Raw genomic sequence first — 17,167 nt, 5'->3', positions numbered from 1 at the left:
GCATGCAGTTTACATCCGCAGGTGGGCAGCCTGATCTGTACACCTAAAATTTTATTTTGTCGTCTTTAGGAGAGTCAGAAATAGTGGGTTCTGGGAAGAAAAGGGAACCTACTCCACCCAATATGGTCCCTTAGGGGAAGACTAGATGCAGGGATTGGCTGCCTATTTTCTACTACCTTCAACACCCGTAGCTCCCCTAAAGCTAGGATTTAAGGGACCCCTGACACTAGATCCTCAGATCTGAATAACTTACTTCAAAGAAGGACCAAGAGGAGACCTGTGTCACAGACAACAGGACTTTGCCCACCAGCACAAAGCAAAAGAGGGATACTTTGTCCCTAAGGCAACAGACTTGGAACGGAGTAAATGACCCTTGTCCTTGGATAAAACATGACACTCTTGTAGAGAGGGAACCTTGTGGAAGCCAGAAGCACCCTCAGTATCACCTGGACTTGTGGCACTAGTCCACTGCAACCTGCAGGTAAAAACACTTAACGTATCAAAAGAATCTCTGGCAATCAGGAGCCACAGAGGGATCGCCAAATTCCAGATGGTCCAGTGCATTGTGGAAGTTGTAGTCTCACTTGCCCTGACATTTCAGGCCACTAAGTTACTCCTCTGGACCACTTGAAGTTCCAGAAGCATTTTGATGTGCTTACCGCTGCCAAGGCCTGTTTGTCATCAGTCCAGTAACTGACCCCCACACTCGATGCTGCATCTACAGGAAACACCTTACAACCATCATCCATCGGTAGTACCTGTGTACTCATTGTTTTTTTGTATCTTGTTTCTTGCAGCACAGTGTAAGCTGTAAGAAAAGCACCACCCGTGGCTTTCATTTAGCACCAAAGACCGTCAGACCAACTCTACACTCCTTTTTCATGGGCTGGTTAAAATTGATCTGACTGTTGTGTCCTGATCCTGGGGCCCACATTAACTTATTCCTATTAGGTTTCCAAGTATCTCAACCTGTAGGTGACTTACTGTCACTAGTGGAATTTGCCATTGCCCGAAATGTTAGTTTGTCTATGTATTTTTCTGCATTGTTTTAATATTGCTTCAAAAATCTATAACTACAGGTGTATGTATGCTAATCTGTTCATTTTGGTGTCTAAATTAAGATAAAAATACACTCTATTTTTAGGGCGAGCTGATGTTGCATTCATGCGAAGCATGAATGCATCATCTCGCCAACTTATGCTGCCCGTATTTAGGAGAGTGGACAGCTACCAGACGCGCGCTTTGACGAGGTCGGATTTCACCTCGGGAGCGAGCGTCTGATAGCTGCGCATGCGTGGTGCAAGCCCTGGCTCTCACACAGACACAGACAGCCCCCACCCCTCTGCATGCACGCACGCACACACACACACACACACACAGGCGCGCGCATGCACACGCAGGCATACGGCACACATACAGGCACACTATCCCTTACCTCGCATTCTCTCTCAATCACATACAGTCACGCATGCGCACACACTTTCCTTCGCGCACACACGCGCGCACACACTCCCACCTCCCCACCCCCCCCAGGCATACACACAGGCACGCACGCACTTCACATCAGCCCTGGGCCCCACTCACCGACTGCGCTCTTCCGGCGGGGCTCCGCGCGGCGCGTCTCATCCTCTAAATCGGGGCTCCCTCAGGTCAGAGGAGCCCCGCAACAGGCGCCACACTCCTCCTTTTCCCCGGCCCCCTCTTGGGGACCCGGGCTACCCCGGACGTCAGGGCGCTCCATGCGCCGGTAGCTCGCAGCTCGCGGACCTCGGGAGGCGGGACTTCCGGTCGGCCGCGAGCGGATTGGCCGGCCGGGCAAGAGCTTCCGGGTAAGCAAGGTCGTGGAAACCCTCTCCCCCAGTGTTCTCTCCCACCCCTTCGCCCATTGCAACCTTCTTCCTTCCTTCATTTTCAGGCTTTTATGTTTTTGGTTGTTTGTGTAAAGGGGGTTGGTTTTCAATTTTTGGGGATTATACTGGTTTACCCAGTTGCTAACTGCACATTCGCCTCAAAACTATACGCCCCTCCTCCAACACTCTCCCCTCCTATAGTTGGGCTTTCTTCCTCTTCAGAACCCCTCCGCCCTCCTTCCTTACTTCCGGGATAGCCGCCGGCTGAAGACAATGCCAAGATCTCCATGTTCAGACTACAACTTTAGTTGAATCTCCGGAGTTTGGCAGGGACTCGTACTCGTCCCATTCGCATGCTAATAAGGGTGGCAGATTTCTTTCCCCTTGTAAACCCGGGGCAGTAAATGTAATCCCTTACAGAGCTGCACACCGCAGTAGTAGTAACTAAAAAACTAGTCACAACTCCGGTAGCCTCTAGCCGCCATGACAGCCCCCTGCCGGGTTCAGTACCTCGATGACCTAGACCCATTTGTCTGCACCAATTTCCCGGAGCCGCGGCGGCCGCTGGTTCACAACCTGCTGCTGAGCGCCGCACTGAGTGAGCAAATCCCAGGACTGCACCGGCTTCTACAAGCTCCACTAAAGGTATTTTGGGCTGTAGACGGATGGGGAACTGCTATTGGGAACCACACTAATCGGCCCAAAAACACTGGGGTCAGGGAGTATCCTATTGTATCCCTGGGACGTCCTGTGATATGAGCCGTAGCCTGGGGCTAAGAGGGAAGGTTTCTGGAGGGAGGTGGTAGAGAGGGTATTTTATCTATTTATTTTTTTATTTTATGCGTTTTTATATAGCGCGGAATTCACCCGAAGGTGTCAGAAGTAACGCTTCACAATAGGAACAGTAGTGCAACATGAGGAAAAATTACAAGTCCGCATGTTACAAGAGCAAACGTTATGTTAAATAAGGCAATAGTGCATGTATCAAGAGCAAACAAAATACAAGAGGTGGCAAACGATATGTTACAAGAGGAAAAAGTGACATGTGTATGTTACATAAGTGTACAAATGGAGGGATAATACTGCACTAAATGGCAGATACTCAAAACACTGGCTAAGGGCAGAGGCGCAACTAGAGTCCAATTTCGCAGGGTGGGGGGCTAATATAAATTTCAGGGGGGGCTAATTCTTCCAGCAATATGCAAAGTGAAGATGCGGCTGCGGTAAGACGGCGACAGACCCCAACAGCTCAACAAACAAGCATTTGCCAAGCAATAGGTCTCGCAGTTACGCGAGTTTAAGCTATTGGCATTATAAATACCAATGCCCTTTACTTATGTCTTAAAAACAAAAATAAAAGGCATTGTTGCTTGCAATGTTAATAGTCAATAGTAAATGCCTTTTATGTTTTACAGAAGAAAAACAAAATTAAAAAAACAATGTAATTTACAATGTCAATAGCTCAAAATAATGTCATTGCGAGGCCTATTGCATTGTAAATGCTTGTTATAAATTGGTGTTGGGTTTCACTTGAGTCGTGTCAACTACTTATCTTCCATGTTGGTGCTCTCAAATACTTAACACATGTTCCTCTACTAAAGCGTGACTGCTCTTTGCCACTCTGCCTGATTTAAGGCTTTATTAGTGTGAATCTAAGGACCATCTTGGGGATATTGTTTTTCTTATTGCTAAGCAGTGCTAAAGTGCTTGTGCTCTCTGCCCTAAACATGGTAAAATTGGTTAATCCCCAATTGGCATGTTTAATATACGTATACGTCCCTAGAAAAGTGCATGTGCTCTGGGCCTGTACATTAAATGCTACTAGTGAAACTGAAGCTCTGATTGTGCCACCCACATAAATAGCCACTTTACTGTGTCTCAGGCCTTCCGTTGCAGAGCCTGTGGGTGCAGTTTACTGCCACTTCAACTTGCCATTTAAAGCTACTTGCCAAGCTTTAAACTCCCCTTTTATTACACCTAAGTCATGCTTAAGGAAGGCCCTAGGTAGCCCAAAGGGCAAGGTGCTGTGTAAGTAAACGCTAGAACATGTACTCTTAGGTTTATCATGTCCTGTCGACGTGATCCCAGAATCAAGGTACAATTGTTCTGCGTGCCTAAATGGGTCCCCGTATCTGGACCACACTCCCTCGTGGTCAGCCTCAACTTGACTTTGTCCCGTTCCTGCACGACCAGTAAACCCTTTAAGCTCCATTTGCTTCTAAGGGCCACTTTGACATTTATGCCTTCAAAATTCATAACTCAATTCCTACATATTGGATTTTTCAACGTTTGGTCCTTTTCTATTCATAAAATAATACTTTATTTTCTAAATTGTTGTGGAGTCTTTTTGTGGTGTTTTCACTGTTTTACTGTTTAAGTGTTGGACAAATACTTTACACATTGCCTCTAAACTTAAGCCTGACTTCTTTATGCCAAGCTATCGGAGGGTGAGCACAGGATCATTTTGGTTGTGTAGTGACTTACCCTGACTAGGGTTGTTGCTCCTTCTTGGTCAGGGTGCAAACTCTGCCAACCAGAAACCCCATTTCTAACAGCTAGCCAGCCATCCACATAATATTCCACTTTTCTACATGTATGAATTATCTACTGTATTACGCTAATTGCATGTCAAAAAATGTAATGATGTTGTGAAAGGAAGGAAGGAAGTCTTCCTAGAAATAAAATGTTTTGTCTTACAATTCTTTTATTTCTACTGGAAATTCAAATGAGAACGTTTTATTTTGTGTTGAAAGTAAAGAAAATGAAACATTCTATTTTGTATAGCAGTTTATCTGCAATATTTGGAGACTGTACTTTCTGCTCTGTGATATGATTTCAGCTTTGAAACATTGAATGTGACCTACTAATGTGGAGGGCATAGTAAAATCGAAAACATGCTTAAAATAGGTTAAAAATGCAAGAGAGGAAAGACTGTTAATTAAGCGGACTTATAGTTATTTCTAAATACCACTCTATCAGCCACATGCATCATTGTAGGAATTTGTGATTCCTAAATTGCGAAAATTAAGGGATCGCAATTTAGGAATCGCAAATTCCTATGCATCAAGAAATCGCAAAAGTTTTTGCGATTTCTTAATTTTCCTTATTTGCGGTTCCTTAATTGCGAATCGCAATTAAGGAATCGCATCGCAAAATGAGAATGCAATTTCAAGGGTGCAGGGGGGATCCAAAGGACCCCCCCTGCACCCCTGAAATGTCACATAAGTACATTTTACTCACACACATGTCCTAAGGGCATGTGTGTGTGTAAAACATAAGTTTCAAAAATGCACTTTTGTGCATTTTTGAAACTTTTCGCAAATTACCACGAAGGTTTACTTCATGGCAATTTTCCCCTTCCTAATTGCGAAATCGCAAATAAAAAAAAATCATGCATAGCATTTAAGAAATCGAAAAATTTGCATTTTCTTAAATGCTATCGCAATTTGAGAAATTGCAAAAAATTGCGATTTCTTAAATTGCGAAAAATGGAAAAAAAATGATGCTTCCCAAAAAAGGTTTTTGCATTTGCAAACGGACGAATTTTGCGATTCGCACCGTTTGCGAATGCAAAACAGCTTGATGCATGTGGCTGTATGTCTTTGGGTGGGCACTGTGTGACCTCCGCCTACCTCGCTTTTCAATTGGAGGAACTCACCTCTTTTCAATTGAGGTATGATTTTCTTGCAATGGGTCACTTCCAGTTTGACTAATGAACAGATGGTCCTCCAAGCTTCAGAGGTAGATATTTGGCTCATAAGAGTGGTTCCTATGGTGGAATAATTGTGGTTACGGTTGCCAGAACAATATGCACCATAATTACATTCTGACTCCCCACAGAGGATCTTTTGGGGAAGCTGTACAGACTTCTTCACAGTGTACTATCTTGTGTTTTCTTCCTTCAGGTGTCGTAGATTTACACATTCCAAATAACAGGACATGGCACATGTCTCACAAGTTCAAGAAACTGTCTTGATCACCGGAGGAGGCGGGTACTTTGGTCATCGGTAAGTGTACTTTTCTTTTCAATTATTTAAAAAACATTTCAAAATTAGAAGGCAGCGTCTTGTGTAATAGTCAATCTGAGGATTGATTGCATTACTCAGGAGTCATGCTCACATCCATTTATGGTATAAAGGGAGGTGCCAGTTTTGAAAACGCCAAGAGTAATCGCTCTCTCAGATTTCTGATTTCCAATTGCATTTAAATAGTGCTTTGTTTGGACCCACCAAAGCCATTTCAGTGGACAAAGAGTCGGCTACCCGTACATTTTGGATCCTGACTCATAGCTCAATGTGATAAAGAACTTTAGGGTTAAGTGTGAAACCTAATGATAATCAGTCGGTCCCCAGTACAAAGGCTACTTGATTCTCCAAGTCATCTATTGTGAATTGTCCAGCATTTGGCAATTCACTTGTTGGCATCCAAAGACGGCTGCATAGAGGGATATAGGGTACGCCAATTATTTGTTTCATGCATTGGGAATTTAAATACACACATTGTAATTTATCTGTACAATATCAAGGTGTAAACTTAATAGAGCTACTCAATGTAAGCTCTCCGGTGTGCTACGACACCTGATTACAGCGGAGTTGTTTTTTTGTGGGTGAAATAATGGATTTGTGAGTGAATTAAAACTGCCTCAAGGGAATATATCCCTTAGGACATTTTAATCGTGGATCTCTTGGGTAGGGTTAAAAACAGTGATGTGGATGTGAAGAAAGATAATAATGGTCTATCACACCCTAGCATTAGGTGGACATGTCTCAGCCAATTATGCGTGCCATTTGAGTCACAGAGGCATTCTTCAGGAAAGCTCACTGGATTAGGGAGTTGCTGCACATAGAGCGGATGTCAGATTTGTAAACTTTGGGAATTATTCCCTTGTGCCTTGTACTGATATTCAGTCATTGTTTTTTCAGGTTGGGTGTTGCACTGAACAAAAAAGGCATTAATGTCATACTTTTTGATATACGGAAGCCAGTCCATGAATTGTCGGCGGGGATGACGTTTGTTGAAGGAGATGTTCGCTGCCTAGCCAAACTGGAGAAAGTACTGGCTGGTGTGAGCTGTGTGTTCCACTCTGCGTCCTATGGGATGTCAGGAAGAGAGCAGCTCAACAGATGTCTGATAGAGGATGTGAATCTAACAGGCACAGCAAATGTCATCCAAGCTTGCATCCTACGAGGCGTTCCAAGGCTTGTTTACACAAGCACCTACAATGTTGTCTTTGGGGGTCAAGTTATTGAAAATGGAAATGAATCCCTACCATACCTACCTCTACACCTCCATCCAGACCACTACTCACGGACCAAGGCTTTAGCTGAGATGAAAGTTCTTGAAGCCAACAACACTGAGCTCCAAGGACAGGATGCCGTGTTACTCACATGTGCTCTTAGATCAGCAGGGATATATGGGCCTGGGGAACAGAGGCATCTCCCAAGAATAGTCAGTTATCTGGAGAATGGGCTCTTCAAGTTTGTGTATGGTGATCCAAACAGCTTGGTAGAATTTGTTCATGTTGATAATCTAATTTCAGCTCATATTTTGGCCTTTGAGGCTCTGAAAGAAGAGAAGGACCATATAGCTGCTGGCCAATCATATTTCATTTCTGATTCTAAACCTGTGAACAACTTTGAGTTTTTCCAACCTTTTGTGGAAGGCCTGGGCTACAGTGTCCCCACGTTGCGCCTACCTTTGACTGTTGTCTATTTCTTTGCATTCTTAACAGAAATCTTTCACTCTCTTGTAAGTCGTTTTTACAACTTTCAACCATTTCTTACACGCACTGAGGTGTACAAAACGGGGGTCACCCATTACTTCAGCATGGAGAAAGCCAAACGGGAACTAGGCTATCAAGCACAACCTTATAGCCTCCATGAAGCAGTGGAATGGTTCAAACACCTTGGACATGGGAGGAAGGATCCTGAAAATATCCAAAAGAATGTGACTTGGAATATAATATTTGTAGCACTGTTAGCCATTGTACTCCTTGCTTGGCTTCTCCAACAGTCGTTACTTAACCCCACTGCTAGTCCTCTACACTATTTTAAAGTATTGTAACTTTTTCTGAGAGTTAAGTTGTGTCAATTTCATGAAATGGCCATAAATTTTAATGAGGCCATTACAGGCGCTGGGACGCCCCTGGGTAGCCATCGCGCTCTACAAATTCTCATTCCATTCCATTCCAGGCTGACACAATTTAAGGATTCAGAAATACTTCAGATTATAAATTCAGGATTTGTTTATGACGTTGTATTTCTTGTAAACTTCATAACATCCCATCCTGACTGACACTCTTATGAGTGTCTATCTTCCTCAAATACAATACACAATTGGCCTGTGCTAAAATTGTGTATGGCGTTGTTGTGAGGTATTATAAAGATTTTGTTGAATGGTACTATAAAAAACAGTGTGGTAGGTCAAGGAGGTTCAACTCTCAATAATTGACCATTTTTTGCGTTGCAGAGAAACATTTGGTCATCCTATGTTAGCTAAAGTTAAAGGGTCTAGTGTTTCTCAGCGACAACATGTGTTACCCTGGTCACTCATTATACTGGAAACTTCACAGCAGGGCCGGTTCCCAGTGCATCCCAGTTTGGGAAGCTAACGTCGGACCATGTTTGAGTGTATGAAAACCCCTTTGCAACTGTTTAATGTTGGTCATAAGGGTATGAGACTCGGCTGTCCTATCTAGGTGTAAGTGTGTGAGTGATTTATTTCACAGAGCATGTAAACTTAATGTCCCGGATATTGGCATAAGCTATTTGCTTCTTGGAGCATGTAAACTCTCTGACCCTTGACATTGTCAGGGAAGAGAAGGTCAGAGAAAATGTAGACTTCCTGATCACTGTTAGATTCAGGCTAGGACTATAAAGCATATTAGAATACTAGAGCATTTACAATTTAAGAAAACAAACTCTGGTTCTTCTGACCCAAGTATAATATTTGTATAATATATGGGAGTAATCCCTGTATGAATGGCAGTCTCCAATTTCTTTATAATTGGAGACTTGTGATGCACACAGTCAGCGATTATAAAGAAAATAAGTCAGAACTCGACTATTGTAAGTTATTACAGTCGATGGCACTGCAATTGTGTGGCAGGGAGGGCTAAATAATGCAGCATGGTTAACTAAATTATGCGGCAAGAAAAGGCAAATGATGTGGTAAAATGCGGCACATTCTATGATAATATTAATTAATTATTTTCCCATTTCTACACTTGTCAACACTGCCTTGGCATAGGTTGCACCTCATTAGCACTAGTTTAATACCTAAATATAGCAATTAGCTCCAGAAAATCAACCTTTATAAAGGGCCTTCTAATGTGCAGCAACATCTGTTGCTGACTTTGAGCCGTTTGAAGCAGAAACAATTAATTTTTTGTTAAAATCTGCAGATTATGCAGCAGATGATTTATTAAGTGGCAAATCACTAATTATGCAAAACACGTTGCAGCCACACAATCACATTATTCCAGTGGCCCTTATTCCATTTGAGTTCTGAGGTCACAATGCCGGCTTCCAGAGCCAGCAGCTGTTGTGAAAGGCAGATCAGGTCAAATAGCGTAATCGAAGCAGCTGTTTCCAGCAGCAAAAACAGAAAGTTGCTTTTCTTTGTTCGGCTCTATTTTAATAACTTACAATGACAAGCAGAGGGAATATGACTATTTATGCTTAGTTTTGCTCTCCTTAAATAGAGACAAGCTAGACCCTTTCTATGTGTTTCTACACATGCTGGGGTAGTCCAGCATTTTTATTGTTAAACTGACTTGGATTGAATTTATCTGTTTGCAACAAATATCAAACCGGTTTTTGATGTGTTTAATTTTGCACTAGAAGTTCTAGTTTTATTCTTCATGTTTACAAACATGCTTGCTCTTTCATATGAAAGAGCTACACACCAAGGTTTTAATTGGTTTGTGGGAATGGTTATGGTGTGACCTTGTATTATACGGAATAAAGTACCCCCTCAGGTGCATAATAAGGATACTGAAAGTTACCCCAGAGTTCCATAACGCTATAAAGGAACTCAGCCTTTGGCCTCATTCCTCTATATGGTTATAGAACTCCTCAGTGACTTGCAATATCCTTATAATGTACATCAGGTGGTACTTTATCCCTTATATTTGCTAGGCATCTGTGAATATTCTTTTACAGTATAACAGAGGAATGTACAGTAATATGCCATGCCAAATACAATCTGAAAAGATAGACATTACATGTGTTTCAAACTGAAAACCCAAACAATTAAAGAAAATTATAAACAGTTTTTTTTTCTCCAGACAGTATTTAAATAGCTACATTTAATTGATTCAGTAACAGAGTAATTGATCTACAACAATAGAAATGGCCACTATATTAATTTAAGATTAAGCTCTTGCCTTGTAATGCCACATTTTTATTCCTGGTATTCTATGCTGTAGATGTTTACATAGACTAAATTTCCTTTGAGATAAACATTTATTGCAGCTCAATTTCAACATTAATAGTGCTTATTAAAAGGGACATATGTAGCTAATTTCGGGTCACTTCTTAAATCCGTATAGAATGTCATTAAGCACAAAATCGTCTGGGTGCTCCTCATTGGTATGTACTGGTGTAGGAACTGACGTGGTAGAAGCACATTGAGATCCCCATATTGTTGCGTCCTTTACAACGCCTTCAGGTATACTTGTACTAGAAATATATTGCGCAATAGAGACAAAGACAGGGTCAGACTGAGACAAAAAATAGTCCACAGGACAAAAATAAGAGTAGGCCCCATTAGTGAATTATATAGCTAAAAAAGTGGCCCATGATTACATATTTGGGCAGTTTTGAACTTGTAAAGACACGTTGCATAGGTGTTTTGCAAGGTATGAAAAACTGCATGTATTTGAGCTTGTTGCAGGAAATGTTTGTTTCGAATTTCATGGAAATCAACAGTAAAAAACGGTCCAGCAGACCATAAAAGAGGCTAACAAACAGCAAAAAATCTGGCCCACACACCGGCCTGTCAGACCAGCACAGTGGGCACTGCCTCGTTGCCTTATAGGCCAGTCCAATCCTGGACAATGTTTACATAGTAGGAAATGTAAAGTAAAAGTCTCTCCTTGAATGCAACAGCACACAAGTTAAAAGGCCGTTATTGTGCATATAACCACGTTTTCTCTCTGGAAATACAGAGAAAGAGCTTTAATGTGTTGTACTCTTTTACCTTAAACTATTTTTCTCAGTGTGCTGTGAAGGTTTTTGATACATATTTTGCATGCAGATGGTAATCCACACCCTGCAGTGCATTTGTACATTTCTAACGGGGACCTAGAAATATTTTTTGTCACAGGCTTTGTGTTGAATATAAAAACTACATTATATGTGCTTTATTTGGGTTCCAGCATATGTGAAATAGTTACACACTGATGGGATTGTTCACACATGGTGATGCCATCATTATGTCACGCCTTCTACCTATTGGGTGATGTGACAGCCTTTCACCGATGGGCTTGATCTCCCATTCCCGCATTTCATGCATCTCATTGTAGCTTAATTTCTCTTTTGAGTTCTTCATGTATGCTCACCTACTTTTACAGTGATTTCTGAGGCAGACTTTGAAGTTATATAGTTTTTAATGTTATGACCTTTTCTAATTCTAGGAAACTTCAAAATGGTTTGCTTCTGTGAAAGGATTGCCCTCTTTGGTTGATCACAGATTTTAAAATGTTGCGTTGTATGATGATGGTTGTATCTGTAAAGGTAGGCTTTGCTAATAAAGGATGTAGACTTATCAGCCTGCTTTGAGTCTGGTTAACTAGCCCTTTGAGTCAGTCTGACTAGTGGTTAAGAAACTGGAAATGAAAAGCAGACATATTCCTGGTGGGCAAACTTCCTGCATATGGGTGAAGTCCTGGGTGGCACCTGACATCTTCCTCCTACTCAGAGATACAACTGTAGGAAGCAGAACAGAGTCAGGAGAGAATTATAAGAAAAAGGAGGTCCTGAAAAATTGTGGTTGGATCAAAAAAAGGCTTTCATCCTCTGCAGTCCAATCTTTGTCATAATATTGATATTGTAGGTTGGCGGGTTTAGCCCAGCAGAGGTTGATGATCATAAAATGATGACAAAGCTATTGTCAACAGTGCTTGCTAACAGATGTGGTTCACTCTCCGACTGTTGTCATTGGACTTCAGGTCTAGAATATTCAAATTTGATCTACATAGGCAGCCGAAGAAATTTATTTAGAAGCTCCAAAGTGTACAAAATTCAGTAGCCTTTCTGATCTGAATGATGTAGCTTTATGACCGTATTGCACCAACCCTCATGGTTCTACATTGGCTTTCTTCGGAAAAAAAAGATAACATGTAAGACATTTTTTACTATGTATAATGCCTATTATACCTTCAAAAAGCATATTGCTGAATGTGATGTTTACCCCACATCATTATTCCTCGCAGAAATCTGCTACCGCCAGATGCAACTTACATTTTTGCCAACTTCTTTGGTGGGTTTCGGTGGACTAGAATTCTGGGATAACACTAGTGCAAGATCATGTCTTCACTTAAATTGACCAAAGGATTACGTTACCGTCTCAATTTAACTATCGGGTCTGTGTATTGTAAAGCCACTGATCTATGCTGCCTGGTACTTTTGTCCCCCTCTTCACTTTACCATGGGCTGTTTCTCTCTTCATGCCTTTCTCTTCTCTCCCTAGGTTTGAACTTAACGGTTTTCCAACATATTACAGGTGCCATGAAACTTTTAGTTTCGAGTTCTGCTTTGCAGATTTAGTTGATTTTTCAATGTTCATTGAACCTCCAGGATCATGCCAATGGTATCTTGATGCAGTTCATAATGGGGATATGTGGGCCCTGGCAGTATGTATTCCTGAATAAGTTTAAATGTCCATGATTCAAATCCAATGTGTTGAGTATTTTTAACACAGGTGTGTAAAAGTATTTATTTGAATGTCGCCACAACTAATAAAATCAATTATGTTCTGTAACTTGATTAATATGTTCTTAATTACTGCTTCATAAAAGGAAAGGTAATAGTGTTGGAATATAATTAAACATCAACTTATTTTCCTTGGTTGTGATTGACTGATAAGGCAATAACCACAATATGAACTGGAACCATAAGTTTTAAGCTTTGACTCACATGCATACTATACACAGCTACTTCTAAAAGTCTGTGAACAAAACATGTGTTGCGTAATGTGATGATGTTATGTCACACAGGTGTGTAAAAGTATTTATTTGAATGTCGCCACAACTAATAAAATCAATTATGTTCTGTAACTTGATTATTATGTTCTTAATTACTGCTTCGTAAAAGGAAAGGTAATAGTGTTGGAATGTAATTAAATATCAACTTATTTTCCTTGGTTGTGATTGACTGCTGTTAGGGCAATAACCACAATATGAACTGGAACCATAAGTTTTAAGCTTTGACTCACGTGCATACTATACACAGCTACTTCTAAAGGTCTGTGAACAAAACATGTGTTGCATAATGTGATGATGTTATTCTACTAATAATTCCAATATTTAGGGTTATTGCTCACAGGAAAAAATGAACAGCATGGATTTGCTGTAGATTTACTTAGCACAACAAATATATACTGGCCATCATGAAACTTTGATGGAACATGTGACTGAACATAGTGTTCTGAAACATTTCGCAAGCTAAGAAAATTGGTTGAGGTGTGGATCCTTGTTTACATGTTATGCTTTGCCTTTCAGTACATGAATCACTGCTATTGATATGACATAAAAATGTTGTACCTGATTAACATATTACTAATGTATTGCTTTATTTTATGCAATAAGAAATGTTATAACTATGTGGTTATGGGTAACATTATAAACAAGTGTCATGAAATCAAATGCAATAAAGCTTATTTTCTGATGTGCTGTCAGTGTTCTATGTGATGCCAGCTTTCTTTTGAAGTATATGCTCTCCTTATGGAATGAGAAATGTTCACACTACTCAACTGCAGGGCTGTGGCCTCTTGAGTTTTACACATCCCTCTATGTGCATTTAATTATTTCAGTTAACTTTACATACGTAGTAAAGATGGTGCTGATGTTTTTTCAAGAAGAAAGTGGATCACAGCATTGGGCTTTAAGACAGACATACCATTTAGTTATAAGTATTTTTTACCACCACTAGCAGAACTTCACATTTTCCAACACTGAACTGTTCATAGATTCACATGTATTAATCCTTCCCCATTGTCAGGTTGTGAATCACCAGTAACTTTAAATACCAATAAACAATATTAAAATATCCTGAGGCCCAACATTAATGGGTGTTTAGTAGCACACCCACCTCATTTGAAACAACCTTAACTTCAGACAAGGAGGTGGAAGTGCTGAGCTCTCTACTTGCTCTAAATGACACTATTGCTCAGATCCACTGCACGTCTTGTTTGAGGGAGTTCCTCTGAGGAGCTCTGCTCTGAACTGTCTGTGACGTTATTCTGGTTACATCTCAAATCAATTTTTATTCTTCCTGAATTTCAACCAGGTCTAACTTTAGTTGTCAACAAACTGTGAGTTCTTTTATGGAATTTCTGAGATGCTTCTCTTCATAACTGGCCAAGGAGCCTGCTGCCTGTCACAAACGGACACTGTGGATGAGAAAGAGAAAAGATCTCTCTGTCCTGCTCACATTGGAGACAAAGAGGAACTCGGATGATCCTCATCATCAGTATATTTGTCTGGACCCCACTCAAAAAGCTTTTTGTTGCAACATTTGTAAGACTTTGCCTTCTAAGACTCTTAAGGACAGATAACGGAGGTTGGCTCTCTATGTATTGTTAAAGAATAGATTCCACCTTATAATGGGTTGACCCCCCCCCCCCCCCCCGGAGAACATTCAGTGAAAAGTACTCTCTAAGCACTTCCTTGAGGGTGGCACAAAAACACAAGTCTCTTGTGCTTTGCTGAATAAAGCATTGAAAAAACCTTCACGCATGTTTGTGTAAAGATTAGCTATCTAAGACGTCAAGACCCAGGAACCAACTTCTACCATTTAGAAAGTGAGCTCCATAATAATGCATGATACCAAGTAGGAAATCCAGGTGTATGTACTAGTAACTTCCACTTTGCATTCTGTTGTCTGCCACATTTGTTTTAATTGTCATGGGTAAATCTTTACACTTCAATACAGGAATGCCTGAAGTGCTTCCAGAGAAGAAGTGTTTGCCTTAGAATACGTGGAAAAGCAACAATAGGATGAATTACGATATCTTTACTGGCAGTACAAAGAATAACTCAAAGATGCAAAGGAACTAACCAATTCTAGGTATTTATAAGTAATGCTGAAGAAAATTCTATATTTAAAATTCACATGCAAAGAATCAAAATCGGATAAGGAGAAGAACATTTTGAAGCAAAGATATGCAGGAAAAAATCACTTTCTTTTTTTTTTTTTAAGAGAAATTATCCATCACCTTACACAAAACAGATGCTTATAAGCCAACAGAACTTTAATGAAAAGCATCTATGTGCTTGGTGTTTTAGAGAATGCAAAGTGTTTGTAAACCATGATCCCAGTGCATCAGCCTAGCTGCTATCATTCAAGCCCCCGTTTTTTAAGGAAGACATAATGTAAACAGTTTAGGCAGCAGTTGTCAATTGGTAAATACAAACAACATGAGTAAGAAAGCTCTGGTTTAAAACACAGTACTGGAATAACAGCGCGATCATCGGACGGACATCAATCAAGCTAAAGCAATCAGTACTTGGTCCATGCTCCATCAGAAAGAAGAGGAAGCGAAGCTGGCTCATGCTGGCCATTCAGAAGGCAGAAAATAAGAGTGACAATGAAGCAAACAGTGGTAAACAATGGGCTGATTGCAAGCCCTTGGTGTATACACTATCCTGTGAGAGCGCATACAGAGAATGCACTGTCACAGGCATGTCTTAATAAGTAGATTGTAACACAAACACTACCCCCAGTAGTTGTCCAAAGAAAGAGACACCCGACCCAAGTGGTTGACATTGTGCACTAACTGGTTGGGGTAAAATGTTACACAATCGAGACATTGACAAGAAATGTGTGTTTTGACTAGAGCCATATACCGGATTGTGTGGTTTGTGGAATGGTGTGACTGAGACATGTAGAGAGGACACATATAAGGCAGAATATATAAGTGCTGGAATGGGAATCGATTTACATAAAAATGGTTTAACATATCTATCTCAAGCTAACAGGGTTGATCCGGATCAGGAGCTAAGCATCACAAATATTGTAAGTACAATACAATTTCTAAGTTTAGTCAGTAATGAGAGTTTTGATTCGTTTTAAAGGGTTTTATTTTCATGAAAAGGTTTAGTAAGATCTTTTTCTTTTTATTCAATTAGGTAAATGTATCGGTCACATTACTGAATTGATGATAAAATATGGTAAGAACAAATCATAACACAATAATGCATTCAGCAGGTTCCTTAAAGGAAAGAACCCTTGTTCCAAAGAATGGGGCAAAAATCGTGTTAGCAGGAATGCATGAAGAGTTCAAGTATGAGAGGCAAGAGTAAGCTAGAGCATAAAACTCAAAATTCAATTAGTCAATAACAGCTAACCTTCTCATATAGAGAATTTCACCGAACTCAGTAGTCTCAGCAATGAAGTAAAATAGTCATACAGTAGCAGTATCAACTGAAATCAGCAGTCACTTTGGAAAAGGATGGTAAATCAGTGTTCATCCTTAATTCGTTAGCATTCAGCTTTGGAATGGGAAAAAGAATGTGTGTAAGTTAACCTACTCTGGGAACCCGCACTAATTGAAACAGTTGAAAACATTTTTGCAGTTTGTGTTACATCTTATTTATTTATTTATACGGTTTTATATAGCACTGGTTGGACCCTAGGGTATCAGAGCGCTTTACATGGTTCCATGTAGGATACAGCGAGTCGTGGGTAATAATGCAAGAAAGGTGAAATAACAGTTGTATAAAGGTAGCATATACAGACAACTTAAATCAATAAAAAACGGACAGAAATGATTACCAAGGCAAATTACATCCGGAATTACATTAGAATATAGTGAGTCATGGTAAAAACAGCAAGTGTGGTTGGGAAGGCTTAAGAGGGAGAGTGGAAGCATGAATGGCGGGAGACATTAAAGGGGGGAAGGGTGAGGAAGAACTGGGTAAGTGAATGCTGGGGCTAAAAGGGGATTATGGTTAAATAAGAGGGGAAAGGTGGTTAAATGGGGTGGCTATAGGAAGAGGGGGGGAAGAGGAAATCAGATGAGCAGTAAGGAGAGCCCTAAACAATGAGATGCGGGCTGAGACAATAGGGGGACTTAGTGATATAGAAGTGGAAGGA

At 40.6% G+C, this 17,167-nt stretch overlaps 1 protein-coding gene across 1 annotated transcript in view; it reads left to right on the top strand.

Moving 5' to 3' along the window:
* Window positions 1–13,738, top strand: part of LOC144798472 (short-chain dehydrogenase/reductase family 42E member 1-like) — a 29,635-nt gene extending 15,897 nt beyond the window's left edge. The window contains exons 2-3 of the mRNA XM_078669370.1: window positions 5,756–5,857; window positions 6,773–13,738. Coding sequence (XP_078525496.1) covers window positions 5,790–5,857; window positions 6,773–7,913 — 1,209 coding nt within the window. The 5' untranslated portion in view covers window positions 5,756–5,789 and the 3' untranslated portion in view covers window positions 7,914–13,738. The remainder of the gene's footprint in view (window positions 1–5,755; window positions 5,858–6,772) is intronic.
* Window positions 13,739–17,167: the final 3,429 nt, after the last annotated feature.

The sequence above is a fragment of the Lissotriton helveticus genome, chromosome 12, assembly GCF_964261635.1.
Source record: "Lissotriton helveticus chromosome 12, aLisHel1.1, whole genome shotgun sequence".
Taxonomy (NCBI): Eukaryota; Metazoa; Chordata; class Amphibia; order Caudata; family Salamandridae; genus Lissotriton; species Lissotriton helveticus.
Note: the sequence above shows the minus strand (reverse complement) of the source record. Positions and strands in the feature narration are given on the sequence as shown.